The 26,622-nt window shown below is 41.3% G+C and overlaps 1 protein-coding gene across 4 annotated transcripts in view; it reads left to right on the top strand.

The window, feature by feature from the left end:
- The window catches only part of Ppm1h (protein phosphatase, Mg2+/Mn2+ dependent 1H), a 293,414-nt gene that overhangs the window by 193,571 nt on the left and 73,221 nt on the right, over positions 1-26,622 (top strand). For all 4 annotated transcript variants that reach the window (XM_003476117.4, XM_063254198.1, XM_063254197.1 and 1 more), the window contains exon 5: positions 19,977-20,061. In XM_003476117.4, the coding sequence (XP_003476165.1) occupies positions 19,977-20,061 (85 nt within the window). The remainder of the gene's footprint in view (positions 1-19,976; positions 20,062-26,622) is intronic.

The following is a 26,622-nucleotide window of genomic DNA, read 5'->3' as shown; positions in this document are numbered from 1 at the left end:
ATGGGACTTTTAATACCTTTTATCCATGGAAACTGGACTCCTACACATTATCATCTGTTTATCTGTTTCTTGGATCCAGCAGCTGGGCCATTTGGATTTCTTTCCTGTTTCTTCTCTACAGAAAAATCCTATCTTTATTTTTGAGCTTGTTGTGTTTTTCTCTTTATCTCTGTCTCTGTCTCTGTCTCTGTCTTAGACGCAGTCTTCTCTTGAGGCTGAAAAGCAATATACTTATAATTGTCCCTAAGCCATTTTACACAGCACCTATTTGCAAAATCACTTGAGCATAGCTATGGGGATTTTTTTTTAGATTTCAGGCAGATACTTTTACCTTGAAAAGCAGCATGGCTGAAAGGTGAAATATCCTACTTGATGTTCCAGACTTCATCTTCCTATTTACACTGATTTTATTACTCCTTTCCTTGAATTAAAACATTTCTTTATAGCTGTACCTAATGGCATAGGAGTGTGAAGCACACGGAGGCAGCAGCATGTCATTCTAGTGAAGTTTAGAAATGAAGGGACATAAAAAAATGAGCTTCTGTCAAACCTAGTAGCATCCTGGGCGGGTGTCTTGGTACACTCTTCTGAGAGTGACTATCTCTTCGAGGACAGCCCCCCCCCACACACACACACATGGAGTCATCCTTCCAGACTGATTCCAGGGCATCCTCCTAAGGTTACTCAGATCTAAGAATACTCACAAAGTATTTGCATGTAATTTATGCATATTCTCCCATTCTACATTACTTATTATACCAAGTGTAATATAAGTACTATGGGAACTGCTGTTATACTGTACTGTATTATTTGAGAAATAATGACAAGAGAAAAGAAGCTTGTATATGTTCAATATAAACACACCTTTCTCCCCCCAAGTATTTTGTAACCATAGTTGCTAAAATCTGTAAATGCAAAACTCATAAATATGGAGAGCCAACCACATGTGGCTTTTTGTTGCCGTGGAACAAAGGGAATGTCTTCCAAGAAATAGGAAATGTATGTGGTGTGATAAAAAAAAATATGGTGAATTTAAAATTGTATGCTTTGCTCTTGATCTCCCTTATAGCTAACCCTTTGCTTCAGACATTCATCATTCTGGCTACTTTCTAAACAGTTCTGTAAGTTTTTTTCTGTGAGTGTCTTTAGTTGTACTGTTACGGCTCCTCAGTGTCCTAAATCAATTTAAAGCTTTTACCTTTCGTAGTCATTTTGACTTCACAGAAGATCTCCAGAAAGTGCGTGATACCAGAGCCAGTGAATAAGGTGGGTGAGGACACACTGTAATGTTTTTTAAGCCTGCCTTTTGGTTGGGTGACAGTCATTTGACAGCAGGCTTCACTGCATTTTTTATCATACTTGTAAAGACACTCAGGAAAAAGGACATTGGGAACCGCTTCTGAAAGTAACCAGAATGATGGAGAAAGTATGTTCAAAGCAAGCAGAAATGTTGTGAGCAGAAGGATGTCATTGTGTCTTTTAAAACTTTTTCAAATTTTTAAAAATTTGAATATTTACTGTATATTTTTTATCACATCCTATAATTGGCTGTTCATCTCCCAGCAAGGATGCTTCCTACAACATGTACACCCAGTAGTGTTCTTGGAGGGGAAGTGTTTTCCCCACCCTACTACCACCTCTGGATTCCTGGAATTCTCTCCAGGCCTTAAACTCTGGAAGTTGCACAGTGGCAGAAGTCCACAAACAATGGATACAGTAACTGAGTTAGGGTCGGGGCATTACTTCATTTTTGCTTTGTCAGGATCACTAATTTAGTAAGTTGTAAACTTTCCTTTGGCCACTGTTGTAGTCAAGGTTTGCAAGCTTAGGGGCTGGGAATTTAGCTCAGCAGTGTAAGCATCTGCCTGGCAAGTACAAGGTTGTGTGTTTGATCCCTAGTACCATTTAAAAAAAAAAAAAAAAAAAGGTTTGCAAGGGAAACAACTTAATACAGGACACATAATTTATGGAATTATTTTATAGTAGTTACCCAGAGAGTCAAACACAAAAGCATGTAGGAAATCTGTTCACATCCTAAGATGCAAAGAATCCACTGAGGGCCTGCATCCCATGGCAATGTCCTACATGACTCCAGCTCCTAGAGCCCATGACAATGCCCTTCATGTGTCCAACTGGAGGCAAGAGTCTCATGCAAGTCTGTTCACGGATCTGTGCTGGGAAGGCCCAGAGGACAGCAATGGAAGCTAGAAAGTCTGTGCCAGTAGGATGAAGGATCTGTGCTAGTAGGTTGAGGGTTCTGCACTGGAGCCAGGAAGCAACACTCAAAGTAAGAACCAGAGCTCCCCTGAAAAGTACCACAGCCATCTTTAACGACAACAAGGTCCTGAGCTCCTCTGACGATAACAGCAGAGTTCATGTCAGGAAGCCAGTGTGATAAGCTTCTCCTGGAGATTGAACAGCACACCATCTTCCCCTCCAGAGCTAGAAAGCAATGCTCAGAGGAATGACCAGAGCTCCCCAAAGTGAACCACAGCCATTCTCAGCAACAACAAGGTCCCAAGGTCCTCTGGTGATGGGAACATCCAAGTACATATCAGGAAAGAAGCTCGACAAGCTCCTCCTGGAGAACCAGCTACAACAGGAGAACCAACAGCACCCTGGAGAACGAACAGCACTACCATTTCTGCTCCAGTTCTCCTATTTGTGTTGGCAACAATCCTCAGGTGGGCCTTCTACCCCCAGCACCACACTGATTCAGTCCAACTGGTATTACAAGTTGACCACCAGTTGTTAATCCACCACAGCTACTGAATAAATTGCACATGGAAAGGTAACTGGCAGTGCCTATGGGCATAGTTTAAAATTAGTCCTTAGGTCCCCAGAGGAGTATTTATGTCAGAGTAGCCCAGAATGCTAAGGCTGGGGTGGATCATACCTGTATATAGGTAAGAGCTATCAAAAGGAGCTGGTGAGTTCTCAGTCACCCAGTTAATGTCTCAAACTTTTCTTCTGTATTTTGTTGTACATTTTGAGCATCACTGGTGCTCCTTTCTTAAAACTAAGTAATAGAGAAAAGGACCACATTTGTAAGGTTAACCAGTTTATGGCTTTATAACAAAATTTTCCCACTGGTGTCTAACGGCTCTTGATCCAGATTCTTTTTCAGTGGTTCTTCACTCCAAGAGTGACTTCTCCGAGGTGAGTGGGCCAGTGGGTGGAACTTGTAGACGGTTCTTGGGGCACCAGAATTTGATAGTGTTGCAAAAATGAATCTGCATTTAGAAAGATTCTGGGAAATATGCTATCAAATCTGGGTATAGAAATTCCTTTTTGAATTTTTAAATAGAACACACTATGATAGCCGAATAATACAAAGATATATAAAGAATATATACAACCATCTTTCTTATTTCCATACCTTCATCAGCACTCATTCAAACTTAATTCCATATTGTCCAGCTGCTAGGTGCCACAGTGGTCAGATAGGACTATGAGCCAAACTGAAAGCCACGGTCGGTGCTTCATGCACCTACTGCAGTCTTGCAGACAGAGGCAAAGGAAAAGAAGAGTGTATACTCCCTGGTGGTGGTCCATTTTTCCCCTTAAGATAGCACTGGGTGAAGGTCAGCCAGGTGCTGGGTAGCACGAAAAAGCAGAAGAGAATCTTGCTGCATGGAAGCTCTGGGCTAAAGTCTTCTGCTATTTTATAGCACAGGGATAAGGGAAGGAAATACAGGAGGTTCCTCATGAACATCTGAGTTGTGGTGTTCACAGATATGAATGGACCTCACGTTACAAGCATTCGTAGATGCAAACAAATCATGCAAGTAGCTCATGTGTCTGCAGGGCATTAAGACAGTCGTGTGCTGTATGCTCACTGTAGAGTGTGATAGTATAAAGTATCACAGTGCTCAATCAGTGGTGAGGATGTCCGGGAGCAATGGCAAAGCAGTGGTGATGTGGAGGGCCCTGCTGGGAAGCACAAAACAGTAACCTTGGAAACAAATATGAAAATAATTGAGAGAGTAGACTGAGATGAGAAGATGGTAGGCACTGCTCATTCTTATAATATGAATCGTTCAACCATTGGTGCCGTTCTAAGGAACAGGACAAGGACATGGAGCATATGAAGTCTGCTGTCCCAGTGCAGTCAACAGTGATACCTAAAAAGCATGGTAAAGGGATAGAGGAGATGGAAAAATGTCTGTGTAGATGCAGGATCAGCATCAGGTTCCACTCAGCTCAATGCTTATTCAAGAGAAAGATAAAAGCCTATTTGAAGACTTGAAGAAAAAATAGGATGAACAGGGTGCCTCTTTTACTCTCAGCCACGGATGGCTTAACAGATTCAAGGCTAGAGCCAAGCACCACAATGTAGAGCTAAGTGGCGAAGCTGGAGGAGCAGATGCCACAGCTGCCCAAGGACTTCCAGAAACACTGAAAGAAATTACTGATGGAAGCATTTGTTTACCCCAACAAGTGTTTAATGTTGATAAGACAGTGAAGCAGGAAAATGAATGGGATCCGGGACAAGACACCAGACATGGAGTTTAGGAGCAAAGAGCCTTTTATTGCCAGTATCTCCACGGAGAACTTGTGTCACCTCAGGAGCCCTAAACAAAACTTTGTCTCTATTTTTATATTGTTCCTTCTCTACGGGGTGATTTTTCATTGGAAATCAGTGTGAAACGAAGTTACAGAACAAGAGTAGTGGATAAGAGGGTGAACAGTGATCAGCACAAAACAGGGAGTTCTGGTGGCACTTTCCAAGTCGGCTATGCTTGGCTGATGTCATATCACAGATGAACCTGTGCGTAGCTGGGGTCAGAGCCATCAGTTTCCTCAGGGAGCTTAGCTGTACAGTTAACCCATACACTTAACCCAATTTCACCCCAGGAGGTAGTTTCCTCTCTCAACAGGACTACACTGGAAATAGATGCCAGAACAAAGTTACATTAGGAAAAAGAAAAAGTTATGCCAGTCTTCAAAGCACAGGAGAGACACTCTGGTGATATGAAACTAAAGCCTCTCTTAGTTTATGATTCAGAGGACCAAAAAAGCTCTCAAAAACATAGTCAAGGGCTCGTTCAGGACTGAATTTTTCCACCACGTTATCTCAGAGATAGAGGAATACTCTTTGGAGAAATTTATTCCATTCAACATTCTTATGTTGCTCTACAGTGCACCCCCAGTTCACAGATGACTTCCCTCCCAATGTCAAACTAGCGCATCTACTATAAATACTATGACACTCATCCAACCTATGCACCAAGGAGTTATTGCAACTTTTAAGAGATTATTTACATCACACTCTCTGTCAGGCAGTGAAGGCAATTGATGAAAAAAGGAAAAACCTTGTGACAATTTTAGGACTATAACATTTAGAAAACAATAAAAAATATAACTTTATTTGATGTGGGGTTTCAGCCATTACTGTGAGTAGACTTTAGAAGAGCCTTTGCCTACAGTTTATTCATGAAGTTCAGGGAACTGAGAAGATGGTGAAGAGCACAGCTTCAGCAACTGAGTGACCCTTCGGAAGCAGCTGGATCTGGATTTGCAAGGGGACGACTCCTCTGAACTCCTTACTGTGCAACAGGAGGAGCTGACTAATGACATGAGGCGGTGAGAGGCCCAGCGAAAAGATGAAAAGAGTCAAGAGGAAGAGGCAACTGAAGAACTACAGAGATTTGCAACACAGGAAATGACAGGGGGATTTTCTTTACTTGAAGAGGCACTGTTAGTTTTGAGGCACAGAACCCCAATGTAGGACAATACACACAAATTACAGCAGCTCTTCAGAAGGCCATCCCGTGCTACAGAGTCATCTGGGATGAGAAAGAAACAGCTACTACTCAGATATCACTGGGTGGTTTTTCAAGAGGGTAGTCAGAATTAAATCCATCAAAAAGAAAAGCCTGTGCAACCTCCATCTCCCATTGTTGATGATCCTTCAGCTCCACCATCTCCCACCTGGCCTCCGTCTCTCCTATTAGCAATTCTTTTAGGTTTGGGGGTGTTTGTTTTGTTTTTTTCAAGACAGGGTCTCACCATGTAGTTCAGGCTGGCCTTTAACTCACTATGTAGCCCAGGTTGGCCTTCAACTCATGGTGATTCTCCTGCCTCAGCCTCCTGAGTGCTGGAATCACAGGCATGCACCACCATGCCTGGCAGTAACTCTTCTTATTGGTTCACACAATGCAATCTCCTGTATACCTGTTGTACTGTACCATACCACCATTTTAAGGTATCTGTAAAAGTAAAAAATTTACTTACTTTTCTTATGCTTTACATTCTATATTTGCATCAAAACTCACTTTTTTGAACTTACAGATGAATCGAATTTAAGAATGTTCTCCTGGAACAGAACTTCATAAATCAGGAACTTACTGTGAAAGATAAAGGACTTGAAGTGTAGTACTGAGCCGTTTTAGAGAAGTGTCCCAGCCAGGCTTGACCAAGAACACAGGTGTACAGGAGGCGCACAGTGAGCCCCTGCCTTCACTTCTTAAGGCTGAAGTGCAAGGGCTGAGCACCAGCTCCCGGCAGCCAGGACCAGCTGGACATCGGCTTTGTAGTTGCCTGTGATTGGGCTTGAAGAGTCACCTACAGGATTTTGGTGTGGAATGTATAGGAGGCGGGGGACGGGGGGAGGTAGATAGATATCTAACTTCTGTAGCTCAAAAATGGAATCATACCACATACTACTTTGCAACTTGCTTTTCTCATCATGCATGCATCCACAAAATACAAATGTTATTCTTTTAATGCCTGTGTAATATCTTTTAAGACTAAAAAACAATCCATTCAGCATTTCCCCTTTTGACATTCAGGCTATTTCTAGTCTTTGCCACAACAAACAGTGTCAAGGCATAATGAAGGATGTGTATCCTGTATGCCAAATATTTTTTATTACTTTAGGCATATTCCTAAAGTGGCATGGCTGAACCATTAAATGCGTAGTCATAATTTCAATACATTTAAAAGATAAAAACATTCATATTTCCACTTTGAGAATTGACTTTGTCCTCTCACCTATGAGAACTACTATAGACTTTGGTTTTTAAAATGATTGTCAGTCTGGTGAACAGAGTTATGCAATATGTTATTTTGACGTTAATTTCCATTTTTCTGGACTAGTGAGAGATTGAGCATCTTTTATTGAATTATTTGAGTGTTTGCATTTTCCCTTCTGTCAATTGCCTTGTCTTTCATCAGCTTTTTTCTTTTGTTTGTTTGTCAAAAACCTTTGGGAGTTGTCAGTCCTGCTCCAAGGGCATCATGTTGCAATGAGATTTAACAGAAGTTAGTGTGACCTCCTTAAGAGAAATTGTAAAATCAAGCAAATATTTGAAATGAGCATCTTATTTGCCTTTTATTTTCTCTCTTAACCACTTAACATTTTTACTAACTCGAGGAAAAGAATCAGGTATGTTTTTTTTGTTTGTTTTGTTTTTTTTTTAACCTAAAATGCAACATGGGAGGATAAAAGTAGCAAGATTATCTCAGAACTGTTCTCTAAACTCAGAATTCTCATCAATTAGAAATACCTTGCCTTTATCCTCTCATGGGACCAATATCTGGGATGGGAGTCATTTGAAAAACTAGTCATGTGTTTATCTTCTAACCTTCCTTGCAGCAACTCATAAGAACACATAAAACTGTATCATTCACCACATTATATATACCTATTATATATACCTATTATAATGAAATTTAAAAGAAACCATATATATTTCAGGTGCAGTCTCTACCAATGAAAAGTTAGTCTTAACATTGAGGAATATTCCTGAATCAACCCCTCTTTAGGCTAATGGGTACCAAATGAGAGGTGGTTGCCAATTGATTAAATCATTCCAAACCTTTAAAATTTCCTCATTTAATCTCTGGTCAAGATTTGGGTAGTTAAATGGATTCTTACCCAAACTGTGATCATAGTAATATCCACAGGTCCAGACCTGAGGCCCCAGTAGGGTAAGGCACTCCCTGACCCTTAGTGCTGACAGTTGCGTGTTGTTCTGATTTCAGTTTTCCTTAAAAAAAGCATCTTGTAAACTAATTAAGAAGGTAGGAATTGCAAAGGTCTGTGATGAGAGAATACAGTTTTAAAGGCATTTCTCTACTGATGGCTTAGTACAAGATTTGTCAGCCTTTGCATGCACTCTGTTCCTTTGAAACCCAGTTCCTCTCACTGCCCTACTCCAGATTGGGGACCAGCACTCTGACAAATTGATCCCAAGATCAAGAGGGATGAAAGAGAGAAAGATGAAAAGAAAGCCAAGGATCACATAAAAAGAGGCATCACGCTGTAAGAGCTGAAAAGGTTGGCAGCCATCCATGCTGTCATCCTTAATCCATGGGCATCTCATGCAGGAAAAACTTGGGAATTCAAACAGAAGTGAAGGATTTGTACATATATTGATTACTTAAGAAAAGTAATGCTCTAGGATTGATCATCAGTTATACTGATATTGAATGCTGATAGCATCAGGTGTGAGTTTGAAATTTAGAAACAGTAGAAGTGGTAGAAGCTGCTGCCCTGGGTGATTCTGCTTCTCCTTCCCACTAGGAGAGCAGTCCTGCCTCCTGAGCCCTTGTCCTTCAATCACACTTCCCAGTGATTTCATCGTCTCGGGCTGGGTGGGGTTTTGTTTGTTTTTGGAAACAATAAAAAGCATAGGGATTTTTGAGGGTTCAGACTATATACAGTTAATAATGTCACTACTAAGAAAAGGCTTGTTAGGGCCTTCATGTCTAAGTTCTTCTGTTCACCTATCCAAGTCCAGCTTATTCTTTGTCCATTTAGTCATTTATTCCTCAGTGAACATCTGTTGCACATTTGCCACATGTCAGGCACTGAGAATTGGTGATTCAGAGACAATGGCTTGGGCTCTGCCTGGAAAATATCCTCGGGGGAGTTACAGGCAACCGTGGATCCCAATAGTGCTACAGGTAGATTAGAGATCCCATGAAGTCACAGAGAAGGGACATCAAAACACAGAAGGGCAATGGAGGACAGTCTGAACTGACTCAAGAGGAGTGTGTTGGCCATGAGAAGGGAAAAGTAGATGTGAAAGGAGCAGCAAGAGGGGATTAAAGGCAAAAATACAGTGCAAGCCAGGAAATAAAGGGATTTGGAAATGTCAGGAAGCAAACAGACCTTAGGTCAGGCACATGGCAGAAAAACAGTGCTGCTTTAAAACAGCCTCATAGCATCTTCTCTTTTATATATGGATGCAAAGAAAGTCTCCAAAGTAGAGAGTATAATAATGGTGAGCAGAAGCTGGGAATGATTGGAGAGGATGGAGAGGTGTTTGACAGGTACTGAGGTAAAGCTGGATAGAAGGAATAACTTCTAATGATCTGTAGAGTCATAGGGTAAGTGTAGTTGAGAATATTACATATTTCAAAATAGGAAGTAGAGATTTTGAGAAAAATGTGATAAATGTTTGAATTGATGAGTATGTCAGTTACCTGAGCTGATCTTACATGTTGTATGTATCGAGTATCACACTCTATTTTGTAAATATATAAAATTATTGTGCTAATTTTTAAAATTAAAATATAATATAAAATATATATTTTTAAACTTCCCCTTGGGCCCATGAGTCAGAGGCTTGGCAGGACTGGCAGCAGGAAGAGCTGTGCCATGTTCTGAGGCCTGCAAATGGCTCTGATGGAAACCTGAACCAAGCATTAGCAGTAAAAATGAAGGAAGGGGATGGATTTGTGTGCACCTGAGGTGGTGAAGCCTACAGTGCAGGGAGCCTGGGAGAAGCAAGGAATCTGGCATCTGGAACTGAGCATTGTCTAAAATAGGGAATGCTGTAGACAGATTTGGTGGGACTAGGTCATCCTTTTGGAGTATTGATAAATATGCAAACCCAGGAAATATCCAAGCAGATGTAGTTGTTGGCTACTCTAGAATGGAGCACTATAGAGGTACGCTGTTAAGAAAGGTCGTCTGAAATCACCAGTATGTGTGTTGTTGAAACCATATGCAAACCCAGGAAATATCCAAGCAGATGTAGTTGTTGGCTACTCTAGAATGGAGCACTATAGAGGTACGCTGTTAAGAAAGGTCGTCTGAAATCACCAGTATGTATGTTGTTGAAACCACTTACTCATTTAGTAAACATCAAGGCCTTCTGTCAGGCCTAGCTTCATGAGCATGTGACCTGGGTAGTCACACAGAACTTCAGGCTGAGAAGGACCTAAATTTGATTTAATATCCTATTGTTGTCATCTTGAATTTCTCAACCTTTAAACAAGAGTCTGTGCATTTATATTTTGTACTGGACCCTAAGATTATTGTAGACAGTACTGCCTGTGGTGACTAGACACTATGTTCAATAATGGAACCAAAGTGTTAGTCGTGGTTCAAACGTGGTTCAGACTTTAGAAGCATACAGGCTTCCTCTAGGAAGAAAGAAAAACAAGCCCTCAATTACAAAGTGTAAGGTGTTCTGTATTAGAAGTACCTAGCTAAGGGAACGTGGAGGATGAGTGTAACCTAACCTAGGGTCTAAGAAATGAGGAAATGATGTTGCCCAGGAGGAGAGACTAATGAGACAAAGTCCTAGTGCTCAACACCAAAGGACTGCAAAGTCTGAGAGGGGAGGTCCTAGAAGGTAAGAGGAAAACCAGGCAGAGGAGATCCTGGTAGTTAGGATTGGGAGAGACTGTCAGGTGCTGCCCTGAAGATCATAATGATGACATGCCCAGTAGGTGCAGCAACAAGGGAACTGTTGGGGGAGATGCTAATGACAGTGGATGAGAACAGGCAGGAAGGCAGAAAATGAACATACCATTGTTTGACGGATGGGTGGGAAGGGGAAAAGTAGACACTTGGATAGGTATTGCTATTAACTTACACGTCTAGGCTTAATCAGAAGGAAAAGGGGACAGTCTCTGAGGATTGGGCTTTCAATAAGGAATGTACATTTGTATTTGTCTTTGGTTTTACATTGTTTCACCTTAAACACACAGCATATTGCGCATTTTTTTGGTCCCATACACAGATTCAGTGGAGGGAGAAGTTGGAGATAACCGGTGCTGGATTCTGGGATGAGAAAGGATAGACTAGTGCCTGTCTGGAGGAGAAGGCAGAAAGGTGGCTGAGGGATCTGAATTTCGAGGTGAAATCCCGCCCACCTCACTGTTGAAATGAACATCTGCTGCCTCTTAGTTTCAAGGACAGCATCTTCGAAACTTTCTCATTTGCTCTTTTATTCAACAAATATTCAGAGGGATCCTGCTATGCCACAGCTGCTATGCTAAGGATTTATAGTATGAGTGAAGAATACAGAGAAGGGGCTTTGATCTCCAGATATTCTGGTCCTGATTCTGTGGCCTGATTGAACAATGCCAGCTCTTCCCAGCCAGCTCCAGAATGGCTGGGAAGAATGGCATTCACCATCCTTCCTAGGTTTCTTGAAACCTGTCCTTGACACCTGTAGTTTACTTGCCTACCCTTTCCTCTTGTTACTCATTATCTTTTACTTCTTTCCACAATATCTTAACTTTCCTAGTCCACTTCTAGGAATCAACTGAAATTCAGGGGCCAGGTAGAAAAGGGTGGGAGGCATCATCGGGAGAAAAAATGGCGGCTTGCTAGGAGGCTGGATGGAGAGCCTCTGCGGAGAAATCAGATCAGATCCTAGAATTTGACAACATGGAGAGAACCAGATGATTGGATAATGATTCTTATTAACCAAGGCAGTAACTGAAGGGAAAAATAAAACTAGGAAGAGGAAGGAAAAGCACAGGTGGAGAACTGAAACCCGACACGCTCACTGAGACCCGTTCCATGCTGTACTAGGCGTACCTGGATGATTCAAAGTTGTGCTGGGACCGCAGCTGCCAATAACAGGAGTCGGTGAATCCCAGGCCCTTAATGGGAGGACGTGGTACAGTGGGCAGTAGATCCAAGGGGAAGAGCTTTATTGGCTCTCGATGAGAGATGAAAATTGGATCCCAGAGCCCCACGAAGCAGCCAGAGTCACCTGGCTGTGCCGGGCACCACACAGTTTTTTGACCGATCTGTGCTGTGCTGGGAGCACAGTGAAGACACGCAGCACAGTGTGCAGTGGACCCAAGAGGAAGAACTGCATTGATTCATGGTGAGTGCTAGGGATTGGGTGGGTCCCACGGCTGCTGTCACTGGCTGGAGGACATCTTGGAGTTGGGCAGAGCCCGGTGCCATGGCAGCATCAGTGAGCCACCCCTGACACAGAGAGGACTGGTGGGGGACATCTTGGAGTTGGGCAGAGCCTGGCACCACAGTGACGTCCGTCAGCCACCCCTGGTGCAGAGAGAACTGGCAGGATCTGCTGGGGCTGAGCCACGCCTCTGGTTGGAACCGAATAAGCAGGTACAAAATTGTCGCAACTCTGTGACATCCACAGTCTTACCCTCTTTGAGATGTAAAACAAATGTGTAGGACTGATAATCATATTACTGAGCTTTTGTTCGATCATAGAGCAGAATGGTTTGTAGGATCACTTTTTTGAATGTCATTCTAAATACTTTAATTCTATAACCTGAACAGCTATTTCGAAGATGACAATGTGTAACTTATCAACCGGCAATTTCTTACCTTTTGTTTGTCTGTAATTTTGTATTATTTCTACCCTTTTTTTTATCTCCATGTATTTTTTTTTTTCGTTTCCTTTTCTTTAAAAAAAAAAAAATGCAGGAACAAGAAGCAAAAAAAAAAAAAAAAAAAAAAAAAAAGATACAGCCTAACTTGCGAATTGACTAGCTCAGAGGCTCGAGGCTAGCCTGCACCGTCCCTGCATCCCTGTGTGTACCTCAGATAACATCAAACTGGGGAGGGCAGCAAAACCCCAGTCAGTTCACTTCAGAAAGACTCTAAGCGATTCGGAGAGGGCCAGAGACCCCCAGGACACACCAGTCTGAAAGAAACCAGAAACATGACAAAAGATAGAAATTAAAAAAAAAAAAAACTCCAGCTTCTGAACCTGGGAAAATAAGCCCAGGAGAAGTAAATACAGAAGAGAACCGGTGCAGTAACCATCCAATACTAGACACAGCATCCAGCAGACATAAAGAAATACCTTCATGACCTCATAGACAAAATTTAGAACTGTACTTTTGATCCAAGTGAGGGAAGATATAAAAAGATTAATTAAAGAAATGATAAGCCCCTCCTAAGAGAACACAGATGGAAGAACGGAGGAACTCAGAAAAGAAAGAGAAACCTTTTATGAACAATTTAAACATAACCTAGAATACATGAAACAGATCCAAAGAGATTACCAGGAAATTGAAAACTGGCAAAATGCCTTGACAGAAACTAAAGTTAGTCTTTTGAAACTTGAAGAGAGATTTATGACATATGATAATGAAAGAAAAGGTCTTTTAAAATTGAGGAACCAGAAAGAAACAATTCAAATCTAGAAGACAACAAAAGGATATATAACTTAAGAATAAAACATGTGAGTGAAGATTCAGGAGTAACCAAAAATGAACTACTAAGACTATTCACAGATATAATAAAGGAAAACTTCCCAAGCATAAGAAAAAGAAATGATATCCAGATAAATGAGGCATACAGAACTCCAGCCACCTATAACCAAAACAGATCTACACCTAGACATAATAATCAAGATTCCAGAAATCCACCAAAAGAACAGAATATTAAAAGCAGCCAGGGAAAAATAGCAGATTACCTACAATGGAAAAATTATCAAAATAACAACAGACTTATCAACACAAACTCTCAAATCAAGAAGAGCCTGGGGGGAAATAGTCCCTGAAAGAAAATAATCTGCAACCAAGACTGATGTACCCAGAAAAACTCTGTCAAAATTAATGGAGAAATAAGATATTTCCAAGACAAGGAGGAACTGTGGGAGTTCATGGCCACCAACCCAACCCTACAAAAAGTACTGAAGCACATTCCAAAGAGAGAGAGGAAAAAATACCAGGATTCCAGCAACAGTGGCAGAGAGGCCTCAATGAATGGGGCAGACAGTGGAATGAAGGAGTAAAGTGGACAAATTATAGCAGAAAAATAGAATAGCAGACATGAGGCAGACACAGTAAGCTATAATCTTTAATATAGATAGCCTTAATACACTAAAATAAAAAGAAACAGGCAGAGTAGATTGGGAGGCATTTTCCATCAAGATGCTCTGAATAGGAAATACACTCAACCCGAAAGAGCATTAATAAACTGAAAGTCAAAGATGAGAAAGCACTGCTATATGTGACAGGAAACCAGAGAGAAATAGGGACAACTCATCCAGCAGCCGCAGGTAGACTGGAAAGCTATGACACTTTTGGGCAGTGTAGAAATACACAGCTGGAAGGAAGGAAAACCCTATGACTTTAGTAAGTAAAAGAGTACAGCTCAAGATCAAATTCAGGGGTAAAAAGGTTCAGCAACACTCAGACAACAGGCTGATCCCCAAATCTAAAAACTAAAGGGGCTAGTGAGACCCAAAACATCCTGAGAAGGGGAAAGGTGAAAAATAGCCTAAAAAAGGAAGGCAGAGGTCATTGTTAGTAGTGTATCAGGATTTAAAAGTCACAGTAGTCTTATCGCTCTGTTTAGTTTGATTTTATTTTGTTCCGGTCTGTCCACTCATATCAGATTTGAGGGCACAGACATCTAACCCAAAAACAACAGGTTATACCATGGTAACTATCCTTAGGTTCCTATTAACTTAAACTGAAACCCTGTATTACTTACATTGTCTTACTATGACTGGTCTTACTTGAAGCTGGTTTGTTAGACCATAGTTTTGCCTTTTTTACTATTTATTGAGTCAAGTCTAAGAGTAGAGGCAACTACTCTAAAGATGACAAGATGTAAAAGATATCCATACCGGTTTTGATTATTAACCGCTTTCAAGTCCTACAATGTCTTTAAAGTTGTGGTTATTTTCATAAAAATAGCTATGTAATACTATGCTTAACTATATTAAGCTCATCATTAGATGTGGACAAGTTTATTGAAAATGGAAAATAACAAGAGAAAGCATAGTAACTACGGTAGGTCACCTAATATTGTGGTCTTATGTGTCTTTTCCATTGCATGTTTTTCTAGGAATTTGTTTTATTGTCTTGTTATGATCTGTTTTTCCCTGTAATACAGAGAGGATAGATACACATGTAGAAATTCACACATGGGGAGAATTTGTTAAACTATTTGTGGGAACAGATTATATAATGCATGATGTAAGGAACAGATACTCCGAAGAAGAGACACTAAGAAACCCAATGCTAATTCTGTAACGTTATGATATAAAATCTAGCAATACTATTATTTACTGTTATGATATTAGTCTAGTCTCTTAAGTTCAGTTTCAGCATACGTAAAGATAAAGACAGCTACTACGAAGAGAATGAGAGACATTATGGCAGTCATTATTGACTTCCCCAATGTCAGGTCTTGAAGACCTAAAAAGCCTTCATCATACTGTAATGATTTGATTAGTTCTATAATATGCAGTATGTATTCAATGTGTGTGAAGATGGGGACCACTATTTGGAAGAAAACTAGAGACAATAAAATAGACAGTGAAGATCTCCAATGGACTTGCTTTGAAATCCGTATTTCTTTAAATTGTTTCTTTATGAACTGTTTTGTTCTGTTTTGATATGTTTTAATCTTACCCTCTTTAAGAAAAAAACAAGTGTGTAGTACTGATAACCATATTACTAGGTTTTTGTTGGATCTTGAGCAGAACTGTTGGCAGTGTCACTATTTGAATGTCACTTTGTATGCTTTAATTTTGTAACCTGAACAACTATTTCTAAGATGACAGTATGTAACTTACCAACTAGTGATTTCTTACTGTTTATTTTTCTCTAATTCTGTATTATTTCTACCCTTTTTTTCTGGTTTTTTTTTTTTTTTGTTTGTTTGTTTTTCTTTTTAAATAAATTTTTTTAAAAAAGAAAAGAAAAAGGGTGGGAGGGAGGGTTCAAACTGGCTTTAAACAAAATTTCAAAAGAGAAGGCTGCCTTTAGGACCTACCACATAACAACTTTCACTCCAGCCTCTCTGGGTCTCAAGGCTCTGTTACTTCTTTCAGATTAGGCTCTACCCTAGATTTTCCTGATATCCCAAACCCTTTAATTCTCCAAGGCTCTCTCTCCTCTATCAGAACTCTTCTTCTCTTATAGTATTTACCATACTTACTCTGTTCTTCCTGCTGAGAATTGAGACAAATACCATGTCAATTAACTCACATTGATTTTTGAAGAGGGATGTCTTAGTTACTTTTCTCTCATTGCCAAAACAAAATACCTGACACTCAAAGATAATAGGGAAAAGGTTTATGTCACTCATAGTTTATAGAGGGTTCAGTTCATAATTGACTGGCTCCAAGGCAGCGTAGCATGGCAGAGTAGCAACAGTTCATGGTGGTAGAAGACAGCAAAAGCAATAGCTGAACCTTAACATCTTTCTGCCTTTTTTTATGCTCTTTGTAGCTTGTTGAGATTAAGGTAATCCCAGTCCAATCAGTGAATTGAAGCCAAGTGTGGTGGCTCATGCCTGTTATCCAAGCACTCAGGAGGCTAAGGCAGGAGGATCACTGCAAGTTCAAAACCAGCCTGGGCTACAAAAGTGAGCTCAAGGCCAACCTGAACAGCATAGGGACACTCAGTCTCAAAAAGACAATCAGTGAACTCATCCAGCAACCACCCACCATTAATACCAGCACCCTTAATCCCAGCACTGCATCACTAATCAATCACACACTCTAAATTCAGCCACCTCCAAAAAACTCTATGACCAAATGAGGCTTTGGGTGAACATCTAGACACAAAGCATAATATTCCACCTCTGGCCCCCTAAAGACTCGTGTACATCCCTTTATGTGAAAGGCATTTAGTCCATTTCTCAGACTTGCCAAAGTTGTAACGATTTAAGCACTGTTGAAAAGTCCAAGTCAAAATTCTGCTCTGAGATTTAAGGCAGACTCTTAGCCATGAGCCCTTGTAAAAATGAAAAGAAAGTTAAACATTTCCGACATTCAGTGACACAAGATAGACATTACTATTCCAAAAGTTACAAATGGGGATACAAAGGAATTGGACCAAATCAAGTCCAAAATCCACCAGGGCAAACATTAAATCCTGTAGTTCCATGTACAGCATCAACGGCTCTGCCCTTAGGGCACTTACAGTGGTGGTAGCTTCTTTGGCTTCTGTCTTGGCCCTTCTACTTCCTCCTTGCAGTTTTTCTTACATGATCCACATTCCTGGCTACTCCAAACTCCTTGAGTCTCCATTGCACCTTAGGCTTCACGATTGAAGCTTCATACCCTGCCCTCTCAACGGTGCACTGCCTGGCCTCCCAGCTCTTCTAAAATCTGGGTGAAAGCCTTCCTGAACCCACAACTCTTGCATTCTGCATGCACCTAAAACTGTCATCATATGGATGATGCCAAGTTCAGGTGTCAACTGGAGCAGTAGCCAGGCTTCTTTCTCTCTTGACAGTAGGGGTCAACTGCCTAGATCACTGGGCACTCTGAATCCAATTCTGAGTAACAGATTTACTGCCACCATTCTGAAACATGATGTGGCTGCTACTATTCTGGAACATAGAATGTCTCAGCTTTTTTCTCAAATCTTTCACTTTTGCAATTTTGAGGCTACAGAGGCTGAAGTCCTACATTTCTTGTGATGCCCTCAGCCCATCTTTTCTATTTTCTTATCTCTTGTCAGCAATCAAGATCTCCTTTGTTCTGTCTTTGTAGTCCACAACTTTACTGGAGCTCCCTTTCTGGCCAAACTGACAATGTTTTAAATAATTCTGTTGGGCTCTTTGCTCTTAATTCTCAACATAAACCTGGTTAAAAACCCCCAAATGTAGCCATGCCATTTCCTCAACATTCACCTTCCTTCAAATTTCTTCTGCCAGATTAATTAGTCTGTTACCCTCAACTTCAGTCTAAAGCAAAGTCACTAGGTATGAGCAAAATTCAAACTTTCTGCCCAACCATAAAACACATCTTCTGGAGTCCAAAATCTAGTGCAGTCTACTTCCCAGCAGAAACCTCCTGAGCCTGGTCTTTACCTATAGAACTTCTGTCAACCTTCTTGGTCTTCTGAACTCTAAACAGATTCTCCCATACAGAACTACCTACAGTGTTCCAGCTCTGCTTTATCAGCTAGTATCTCCAAATGTTTCCATACTCTTCCCACAAGCCATTTCCAAAGGTTCTTGAACCACATGGTCAGGAATAATCACAGCAATAGCCTCATTTTGCTGGTATCAAATTCTATTATAGTTATTTTTCTCATTGCCGAGATGAAATACCTAACACCCAAAGTTAAAGGAGGAAAGTTCAGGCCTAGTATGTAACTCAGTGGCATAAGTGCCTGCCTATGTGAGATTATAAGTTCAATCCTCATTAACACCCATGAAAAGAAAAAAGGAGGAAAGATTAATTTGGCATATAATTCATAGAAGTTTCAGTGCATAATCATCTGGCTCTAAGACAGGATGGCTCATGGCAGTAGACCATCACCTCATGGTAGTGGAAGACTAAAAGTAACAAGAACAAAACAAGGAAACAAGCCTTTCTGCCCCTTTTATCCAGACTTCTGGGATTAGGGCAGTGCCAGTCTAGCAATCACTCACCTTTAATCCTAGCACATTTCTTCACAGCATTGGACTATGAATGAATCACAAACTTTAGATCCAAAAAGCACCATCTGAAAGTACATGAGGCTTTGGGGGCACATCTAGACACAAACTGTAGCAGTAGATATTGCCCTTGGGAAGGGGATATAATTGCATTTTACAACTGGTTATGGGTTTTTTTTTAAGAATCTTTAATTTGTCACATTTTACGCAGCATAATAAAAGAAGTGATGAAAAATATTACAGCAAGAGACACCCTCTTCCTAGAATTAGCTTCCCTAAATTTTTCAATTTTCTCATAACTTCTACCTTTGAGGCCTTAATTCTTTAAAGCCTCTTAAGATTTCTGCTTCTACCAATTCCTATAATGATAGCAGGGCACAACTATCAAGGGCTTAGGGGCATGGCCATGCTTATTCATAGGAACTATTTCTGCATCAAGGAGTGCCTCTTTAGTTGGAGAAGGATTCCCGAGAGGTGCTTATTGTGAAAAAGCAGTCTCCCCTAGAATCAATAAGATATACATAGAGCTGATACCAGAACTGAATTCTATGTAGGTTTCACAAATACGTGTGTCCTGTCCCTCTAAAGAGCTATTAGGTTCCTATAAAATACAGTTCCCTAAACCACTTCCATTTGTCGTAAGAGTAGCAACCTTCTGCTGCGACTGATCGATCAGTTGCTGAAAAGGGCTGAAAGGAACCACTTTGGAGTCAGGTCTGAGAACAGAAGGCGCCAGTGGGACCAGGCTCAAAAGAGGGTGCTCCACAGCATTTGATTGTGCAGCCTCTCTTGAAGCAACAGTTTTAGGAACTGTGCTTTCTCAGAAGTCCTTGAGTTGCCAAAAGCTCTTGAAGTGTGTGAATTTTCTGAGTCTTCAGATAAAATGAGTGTGGCTTCTTCCACACTCAGTCCATAATCTTCTGCACCCAGGATATTATCCTAGAAACTCAAGAGTCTAAGCCAGAGGTTCTTGTATTTTAATGTGCTTATGAATCTTGCTACAGTGCAGGTTCTGGTTCAGTGTGTCTAAGGTAAAGCATTATCATGATCAGACAAGGATCTGCTGGATGACTCTGAAATACAACGGGCCTGTTCATTCATGGGTACATTCATTACTTAGCATTTGTTACATGCTGAGTGGCGTGGTTGGAGCTAAAGAAATAAAGCAATGGCTGTAGCTAGCATAAAAAGTAATCAAGGTTACTGGAATACCATACACACAGCATGAGGATACCTTCAACGTGGCTCATGTCAGTAACAGTGAATTCTGCAGGTGAGAGATGGCATGTCTTGCATTTTTCATGTAGTCTGAGCCAGTATGTGGTTGTCATGGAGGTGGGGATCTGCAAGATTGGCTGCCAACAATGCATTTTCACTATTTCAGGGCCATCATCATCAGAAATGGAGAAATCATTCCCATGTCTTCAGAATTCACGCCTGAGACTGAGCGCCAGAGACTTCAGTACCTGGTAAGAGTCACATAGGTTTGGCAGAGGGCAGTTGGCATCAGAGACAGCATTGGAGCTGCTTGGGAAGAACAGGATGCTATGACATAGGAAAGGCCCACCGCAGTCAAACAACATATGGGCCTGACTCCCCCACACACACCTTCTGGATCACACATCTTGACTCTGTGTGTGATGACACACACCACCTCCGTGAATTTATTATTGTGGTTGATTTTCTCCCATCTGTGACCAATTGAAGACATAATGTGCTGTGTTTCTCAGTGGTTTGGTATGCACAGTGTGAAGTACAGCTCTGCAGAGTGCAGACATCTTCTTCCCGGGCCTGCCACTCACTCTAACTCATGCAGGGGCTCACTCTAGCTTGTGCCACAAGGAGGCGGCTCTGCCCACATGCGGCTCCGAGACCCCTGTTGGCACACCATGATTTCACACCAGATAGGAAGGCTTGGGGCTCTCTCAGGAAGATGCAGGTGTCAGGAGATCTGTTTCTAACCTGAAAATAAGTTCTCCATCTACATCGTCTTCTTTGAGGTAAAGCTGTGAGAGGACTACGGGAGGGCTTTGCTTCGCTCAAAAAGCTTGGTTTTCTGGGGAAGTAGAACAGACTCACTTCCCTGCGTCCAAATTTCAGGAGCAGGGTGTTAAGCTTAGGGTCTCAGTTAAAAGTGACTATGGTATTACATTACAGCATCCAAACGAGCAGAGAACTCACCTGCCTCGTTCATCTTTGTATTTTCACAAAGCTACATAAATATGTATACATTTATATAGAAACAAATTTAAGACGACGAGAAGTTATGTAAATGAAACCAGGTTAGAGTTGATTCAGAACAACTGTGTAAAGGGAGCACAGTAAAGTATTTGTGAATGACACAAAAGCCCCAGGCGTAAATTTTAGAAGGTTAAGGTATCATGGTCGTGATGTGTGCATGATGTTATAAAGAATGTCCTAGGGAAGTCATTGAATCTTGGACAGAGACCCCAGTGAAGACAAGAGTGTACTGTGGGATTTGTTTAAAAAAAAAACCTGAAAGCCCCAAAATAACAAAGAAAAGATGCCACAAGAGATATATGTCAAATCCCTTATTGAATTTACTCCTCATACATCACAAATATACACTATTAAAAGTTGAGAAAAGGACCTGCCTCAATCATCAGTGTACTGAATCAAAACTGAATGGCCAAATAAATATGGAATAAATTTTTAAAAGTGACTATGATGACTGTTCCAAGTTATTGTGGGGCTGCATCTCCAGAGACTAATACTTTAAATAATTATCTGTGGAAGAACTATTTTCTTGCCAACTCGATTTGTTTTTAGATAAATAGCGGGAGTAATAACTGCCTGCTGTTAGGAAATATTGACCCATGCTGCTCAAAAGGGACTTTGTTCATGTCTCTGGGTTTTGGGGCATGTAAATGGTCACAATTTGATTACTTTGGTTGATTTATTGTGCACTTTGCCTCAATTCCCTTCTCTGTGTGTTTGTTCATTTTATGGTGTAGAAGCTATATCAGTGTCAATAGTTACCTGGTATAGAAGACAGCAGGAATCCCAAACCAGTGCAAAAACAATGCTTCACTCTTTTACCTGCTATTTTTTGACCTTCACAGTGCTGCCTGCATGCAGACAAACTTGAATCCCTGAGTAGCACCTGCAGGCTGCAGAGCTCCCATTCTGCCTTGGTTGCCCAAGCAGGTGGAAAGGACACTACGGGGCCCACGAAGGGTTTTAACTCTGGTCCCAGCTCTCCTACTCCCTGGCTTGATAATTTGTGCAAGTCTCTTAACCTTTCTGGACCTTGTAAAATGGACAGCTAGACACAAAAGTCATACAGGCCGTTGAGATGTGGGGTATTGCCTTCACATAGACTGTGTAACCACTGGCTTCTCTGCCACCTACCTGGCTTCCTCCAATCTGTCGTCCAGTGATCTTTATCACAGACCCTGGCACCCCTGCCTAAATCCTTGGGCTGCCTGCAGTGTATGGAATGTAGGACACACTTGGCAGCAAACTCACAGTCCTGCCCACATCAGCAGTACCATTTCATTGCTGTCACTGTGCCATCACCGGGCACCCTGTATTTCACCATGTGACCGTCTTCCATTTGCATGTCACCATCTCTCTGACTGCCAGACCTTTGGAAATATGTTCTGCATGCATGGCCTTTCCCTTCATATTCTCTGCCTACAAGATCCCAGCATAAATGGCACTTGCTCTGGAAAGTGTCCCATCATCCTCCCATGGAGCCAGACACAGCAGAGTCTGCAGCCCGCATGCAGCTCTCCGCATGTATTAGAATTGTTTCCCAGACCTCTGGAATTCCCCTCCAGAGTGACTTCCAGATCATAAGCCACTCACCCCTCACCTTAGTTATCTCTGCTCAGCACTCCAGCTGGCACACAGGCGATTCAGAACCAGTATTTGTTGACCAAGTAAAAGGAAGCTGTAAAACAGCCACCAGTACTTACCCTCTCTATCACAGCAGAGCCCGAGGCCTTGGGCTCGCCTGCCTGTGCTGTGCTCCACCTTCATCACCCTCTGCCCAAATGAAACCCATTTCTTTTTCTGTTTTCCTACCAGAGTCGATGAACAGGTTATCATTTTGTGCTTTTCATTTTCAAATAATTTCCTATTTTCATTTTATAGGAATGAACATGAGAGGCTAACTTTTAGGGAGGGATGGAAATTATTTAGATTCCTGAATATCAAGAGTCTGTTTGGGGATAGAATAAGAATTGTTTAGCTTTGGATCTCAGCTTGGTCACAGAACTGTGTGTATAATTTCCACAAAATGCTTCACTGCTCCTCAATCCTCGGTTATGGGTATAGAAAACTTCATGAAGGGAGTCAATGAAATAAGCACAAAATTCTTTTATGGCACACAGTACTCACTTAAGTGTTGTTTGAATCCAGAGCCTTGTCATTTCTATTTTCAGTCTATTTGGGCTGGTTCTGGTTTTTTGTTGGGGGATTGATGTTAACACAGGGTCTTCCTATGTAATTCAAACTGGTCTTGTACTCACTGTGTAGCCCAGAACTCACAGCAGTCCTCCTGCCTCAGCCTTCAAGTGCTGAGATTGCAGGTGTGTGCCTCCATGCCCTGCTGTTTGGAGTGTTATAACAAAGTGCTGTAAACCAGTTGGTTTGTAAACAACAGAAATTTATTTCTCATAGATCTAAGAAGTCCATGATAAAGGCCACAGCAGACACAGTGTCTAGTGAGTATCTACTTATCTCAGCCATCTTTCCTGTGCAGTCTCATACAGTAGAAGAGACAGGATGCCCCCGGAGTCTCTTTTCCAGGGCCTTTAAATCCCATTCTTTAGGGTTCTACTGTAAGGACTTAATCTTCTTCCAAGGCTTTACTTTCTAGCATAATCACACTAGGCATTTGGCTTCAACTCATGAATGTGGAGAGTTTACATTCAGTCTGTAGCAAAAATCCTACTGGCCTATAAACCAAAGTGATATTGTTTCCTCTTTTTTATTATATTAATTTAAGTACCACTTCTTCTGTTGTTAGATTAATGTATTTTGATGTTACTCTTAAGCAGTCAGCCACAGAACTGAGGCTACTGTTTGAATTTTCAAAAGATGAGTACACTGTTCCTATCCTTTTAATTCTTCCTGCAAAATCAGTTAGGTTTCTAACTTTGTAACTAAAACTTTTCTCTTAGACACAGGAAAATAAATGATTAGAACATAAATTTCCCTAGTAAGCCAACTGTTTATTCCTTTAGGGGTCTAGGAATGTGTGCTTCAAAGTTAACAAGTCCAGTAATAATAACCACATGATGTGACTGTTTGTGACAATATATTTAAGAGAATTGGAGTATTTATAGTATCAAATAAACTTGTAGTTTAAGTCTAAAATGTCCCCCCAAAGTCTCATGTTCAGAGATTGAATATGATTGAAAGCAGTGGTGTCTCAGTTACCTTCTCATTGCTGGGATAAAACACCTGACACTCCCAAGTTAATGAAGGAAAGTTTATTTTAGCTCACAGTTCATAAAAATTTCAGTCCATGTTCAGTTGGCTCCAAGACAGGACGACATGGCAGAGGAGAAAGCTCATGAGCAGTGAACCTTCCTTCTTTCCCTTTTTATTCCATTTGTGATATAAGCCTGATGGTTGGTGTCACCCATACCCAGGATGGACCTTCCTTCTTCGGTGTATCTATCGCCCCCCCCCCACCCAGAATTATGCTAAACCAGTAAATGGACTAATCTAGTACCATACATTCATCATTGAGACACTGCCCAAAGGTCCCATCGGTGAGCAGATGGGGCTCTGAGGGGACACCCAGACGTAAGCCCTAACAGGTAGGTCCCTGCAGGCGTGACTTTGGAGGCTGTATTCTTGCCCTGCCCCCCCCCACCCTCTCTCCTTCATGGCCGTCACAGCATGATTAGCTTTTTCTCTGATGTTTCCCCATCACAGTGTTTCTGCCTTGAAGCCACCTGCCCATGGACTAAGCCATGAGCTAAGACTCACTTTTAAATTGCAGATGGCAGGTATTTCAGCCCAGTGGTGGAAAAGCTGACTAATGTATCTTGTGGTGAAATCTTTGGATAGGTACATGTGAGAATTAGATTTATGGCATAAAATCTTGAAACTAGTTTCAACTCTTAAGAGGAAAACCAGAGTATAATGTGGTATTCTCCCAGACCAATGTAGTTCTGAGTTGTGGGACCTCAGGCCTCTCATACAGCGTCTCTGAATTTCCTTTTCTCCTGAGTTAAATAGGTAATAACACTTCCATTGAAATACATATATCCATATCCTGACAAGAACATGAAGAGGAACCACATGGTAATATAAGATGCTTCTTGATTCACAGATTTTGGCTATGTCCCTCTGTGCTCATCATAAACTGGAAATACCTTAAGTCAAAAATACATTGTACAAAAATGTCTGACTTGCCAACCATCTTTGCTTAATTTAACACATTCATGACAGGACCATAATTCATATGTCTCACTGCCAGGCTACTGTGATTTGAACGTATGAAGTTCCTCTGGCTTGAACCATTGGTAGTACATACATGGCTGTGCCATCTGGCAGCGCACACCACCTAAGGGGACTGTCCCATCCTACCTGTTGGGATAGGTTATACATGTACCTCTGGTCTTTTGGGTTTCTGGGAATGTGTTAAACATACTGAGAATACTTACATTAGCCTAACATTGGGCAAAATCATCTTACACACAAATAAACCTATTTTATAACAAGGTTTTGAGCATTCTTGTGGTTTATTGCATACTATACTGAAAGTGAAAACCCAAACGGCTAGGTAAATATGCTTTCACACCATTATAAAAGCAAAAATTTTAATCAGGTCATCATAAGTCAGGAGCCATCTGTACTGTATAGTATCTTATGATTTTAAATTATCTAACCCTTCTAATTTTTTTTGAACATTCATTCCCTTGAGCTAGTTGTGAAACTGTTTAATGCAGTGATTGTTGTAGTAGCACCCTTTTGGTTTATGTGATTAGATTAGGTAGTACATTGCTGGAAAATTAGCAATGTATTCCTTATTCTTAGGTCAAATCAGGTTTTATGTTTATGGTGTGTGAAGCAACACTTACGATAGGCTCACTAAAACTTCTAGGTCCCTAGTCACTTGCTTTGAGCAGATGTCTGCAGTCCCAAGGCCACCTTACTTGTAGGTTATAGAGAGAGCTGATGCTTCTGGGGACTGGGGGTAACTTCAGCCCTTTGTACAAGACCCATTTTGATCTGCATCAGAGAGGAACGTTCTTGATATGTGCAGTCTGGACAGTCAGGGATTATAGAACTGGAGGCAGATTACAAGATGATGGATGTAGCAGGCACATTAATTTTGTCTGGTCCTGCATCCTGAACACCAAGGACTCTTCATGCAGCTCTCTAGGTAATGTGAACTTTGTTTCACAGATTCTTAGGCAGGGTGATTAATCAAGCAGACTCTTAGGTTTGACGGGTTCACACAGAATGTGGCAGGTGTGTGATGAAGGGATCAGGGGTGCTGCACTCCTGCCCCAGCAGCCATGGAGAGCTGATGATCCTACCAGCTTGCGTAAGCCTTGCTCTTCTATAGCTAGGGTTGGGTTTTTTTTTTTTTAATGTTTCTTGAGTGATTGAAATAAAATCTGTAAGAGTCCACCAAGACAGGCAGAATATTTTGACAGAGTCAAGGCTCAGCTAGGAAGGAAGGAGCTCTGATTTGTATTTTTCGGCAGAGTTGACAGCTCTGATGCTGTGGCCTTGCTGAAACTGCCCCCACTTTTGGTTCAGGTAACTGCAGAAATGGACCTCCCTTGGAGGACCCATATATCCCTGAGATGTGAGAGTGATGGCTTTCCCTGTATTCTCCTAGACATATTTATGCACTTCGATTTGGTTGCAGCAAGATGTGTGGGTGTCATCAGCCATTCAAATATTGTGCCTCTGTCCTTGCAGAGTAACCCAAGTCTGTGGCTATTTTTCATCAAGAGCTGTGTACAGAAGAGATGAAAGTGCATATTGAATGTACATTGGACCATGCAAGTGCGCCATTATCTGAGGTGATTTCT

This window comes from Cavia porcellus, unplaced genomic scaffold, assembly GCF_034190915.1.
Source record: "Cavia porcellus strain 051 isolate PalLab524CR breed Dunkin Hartley unplaced genomic scaffold, mCavPor4.1 scaffold_8, whole genome shotgun sequence".
NCBI lineage: Eukaryota > Metazoa > Chordata > Mammalia > Rodentia > Caviidae > Cavia > Cavia porcellus.
The sequence above is the reverse complement of the archived record's forward strand: the minus strand, read 5'-3'. Positions and strand labels throughout refer to the sequence as shown.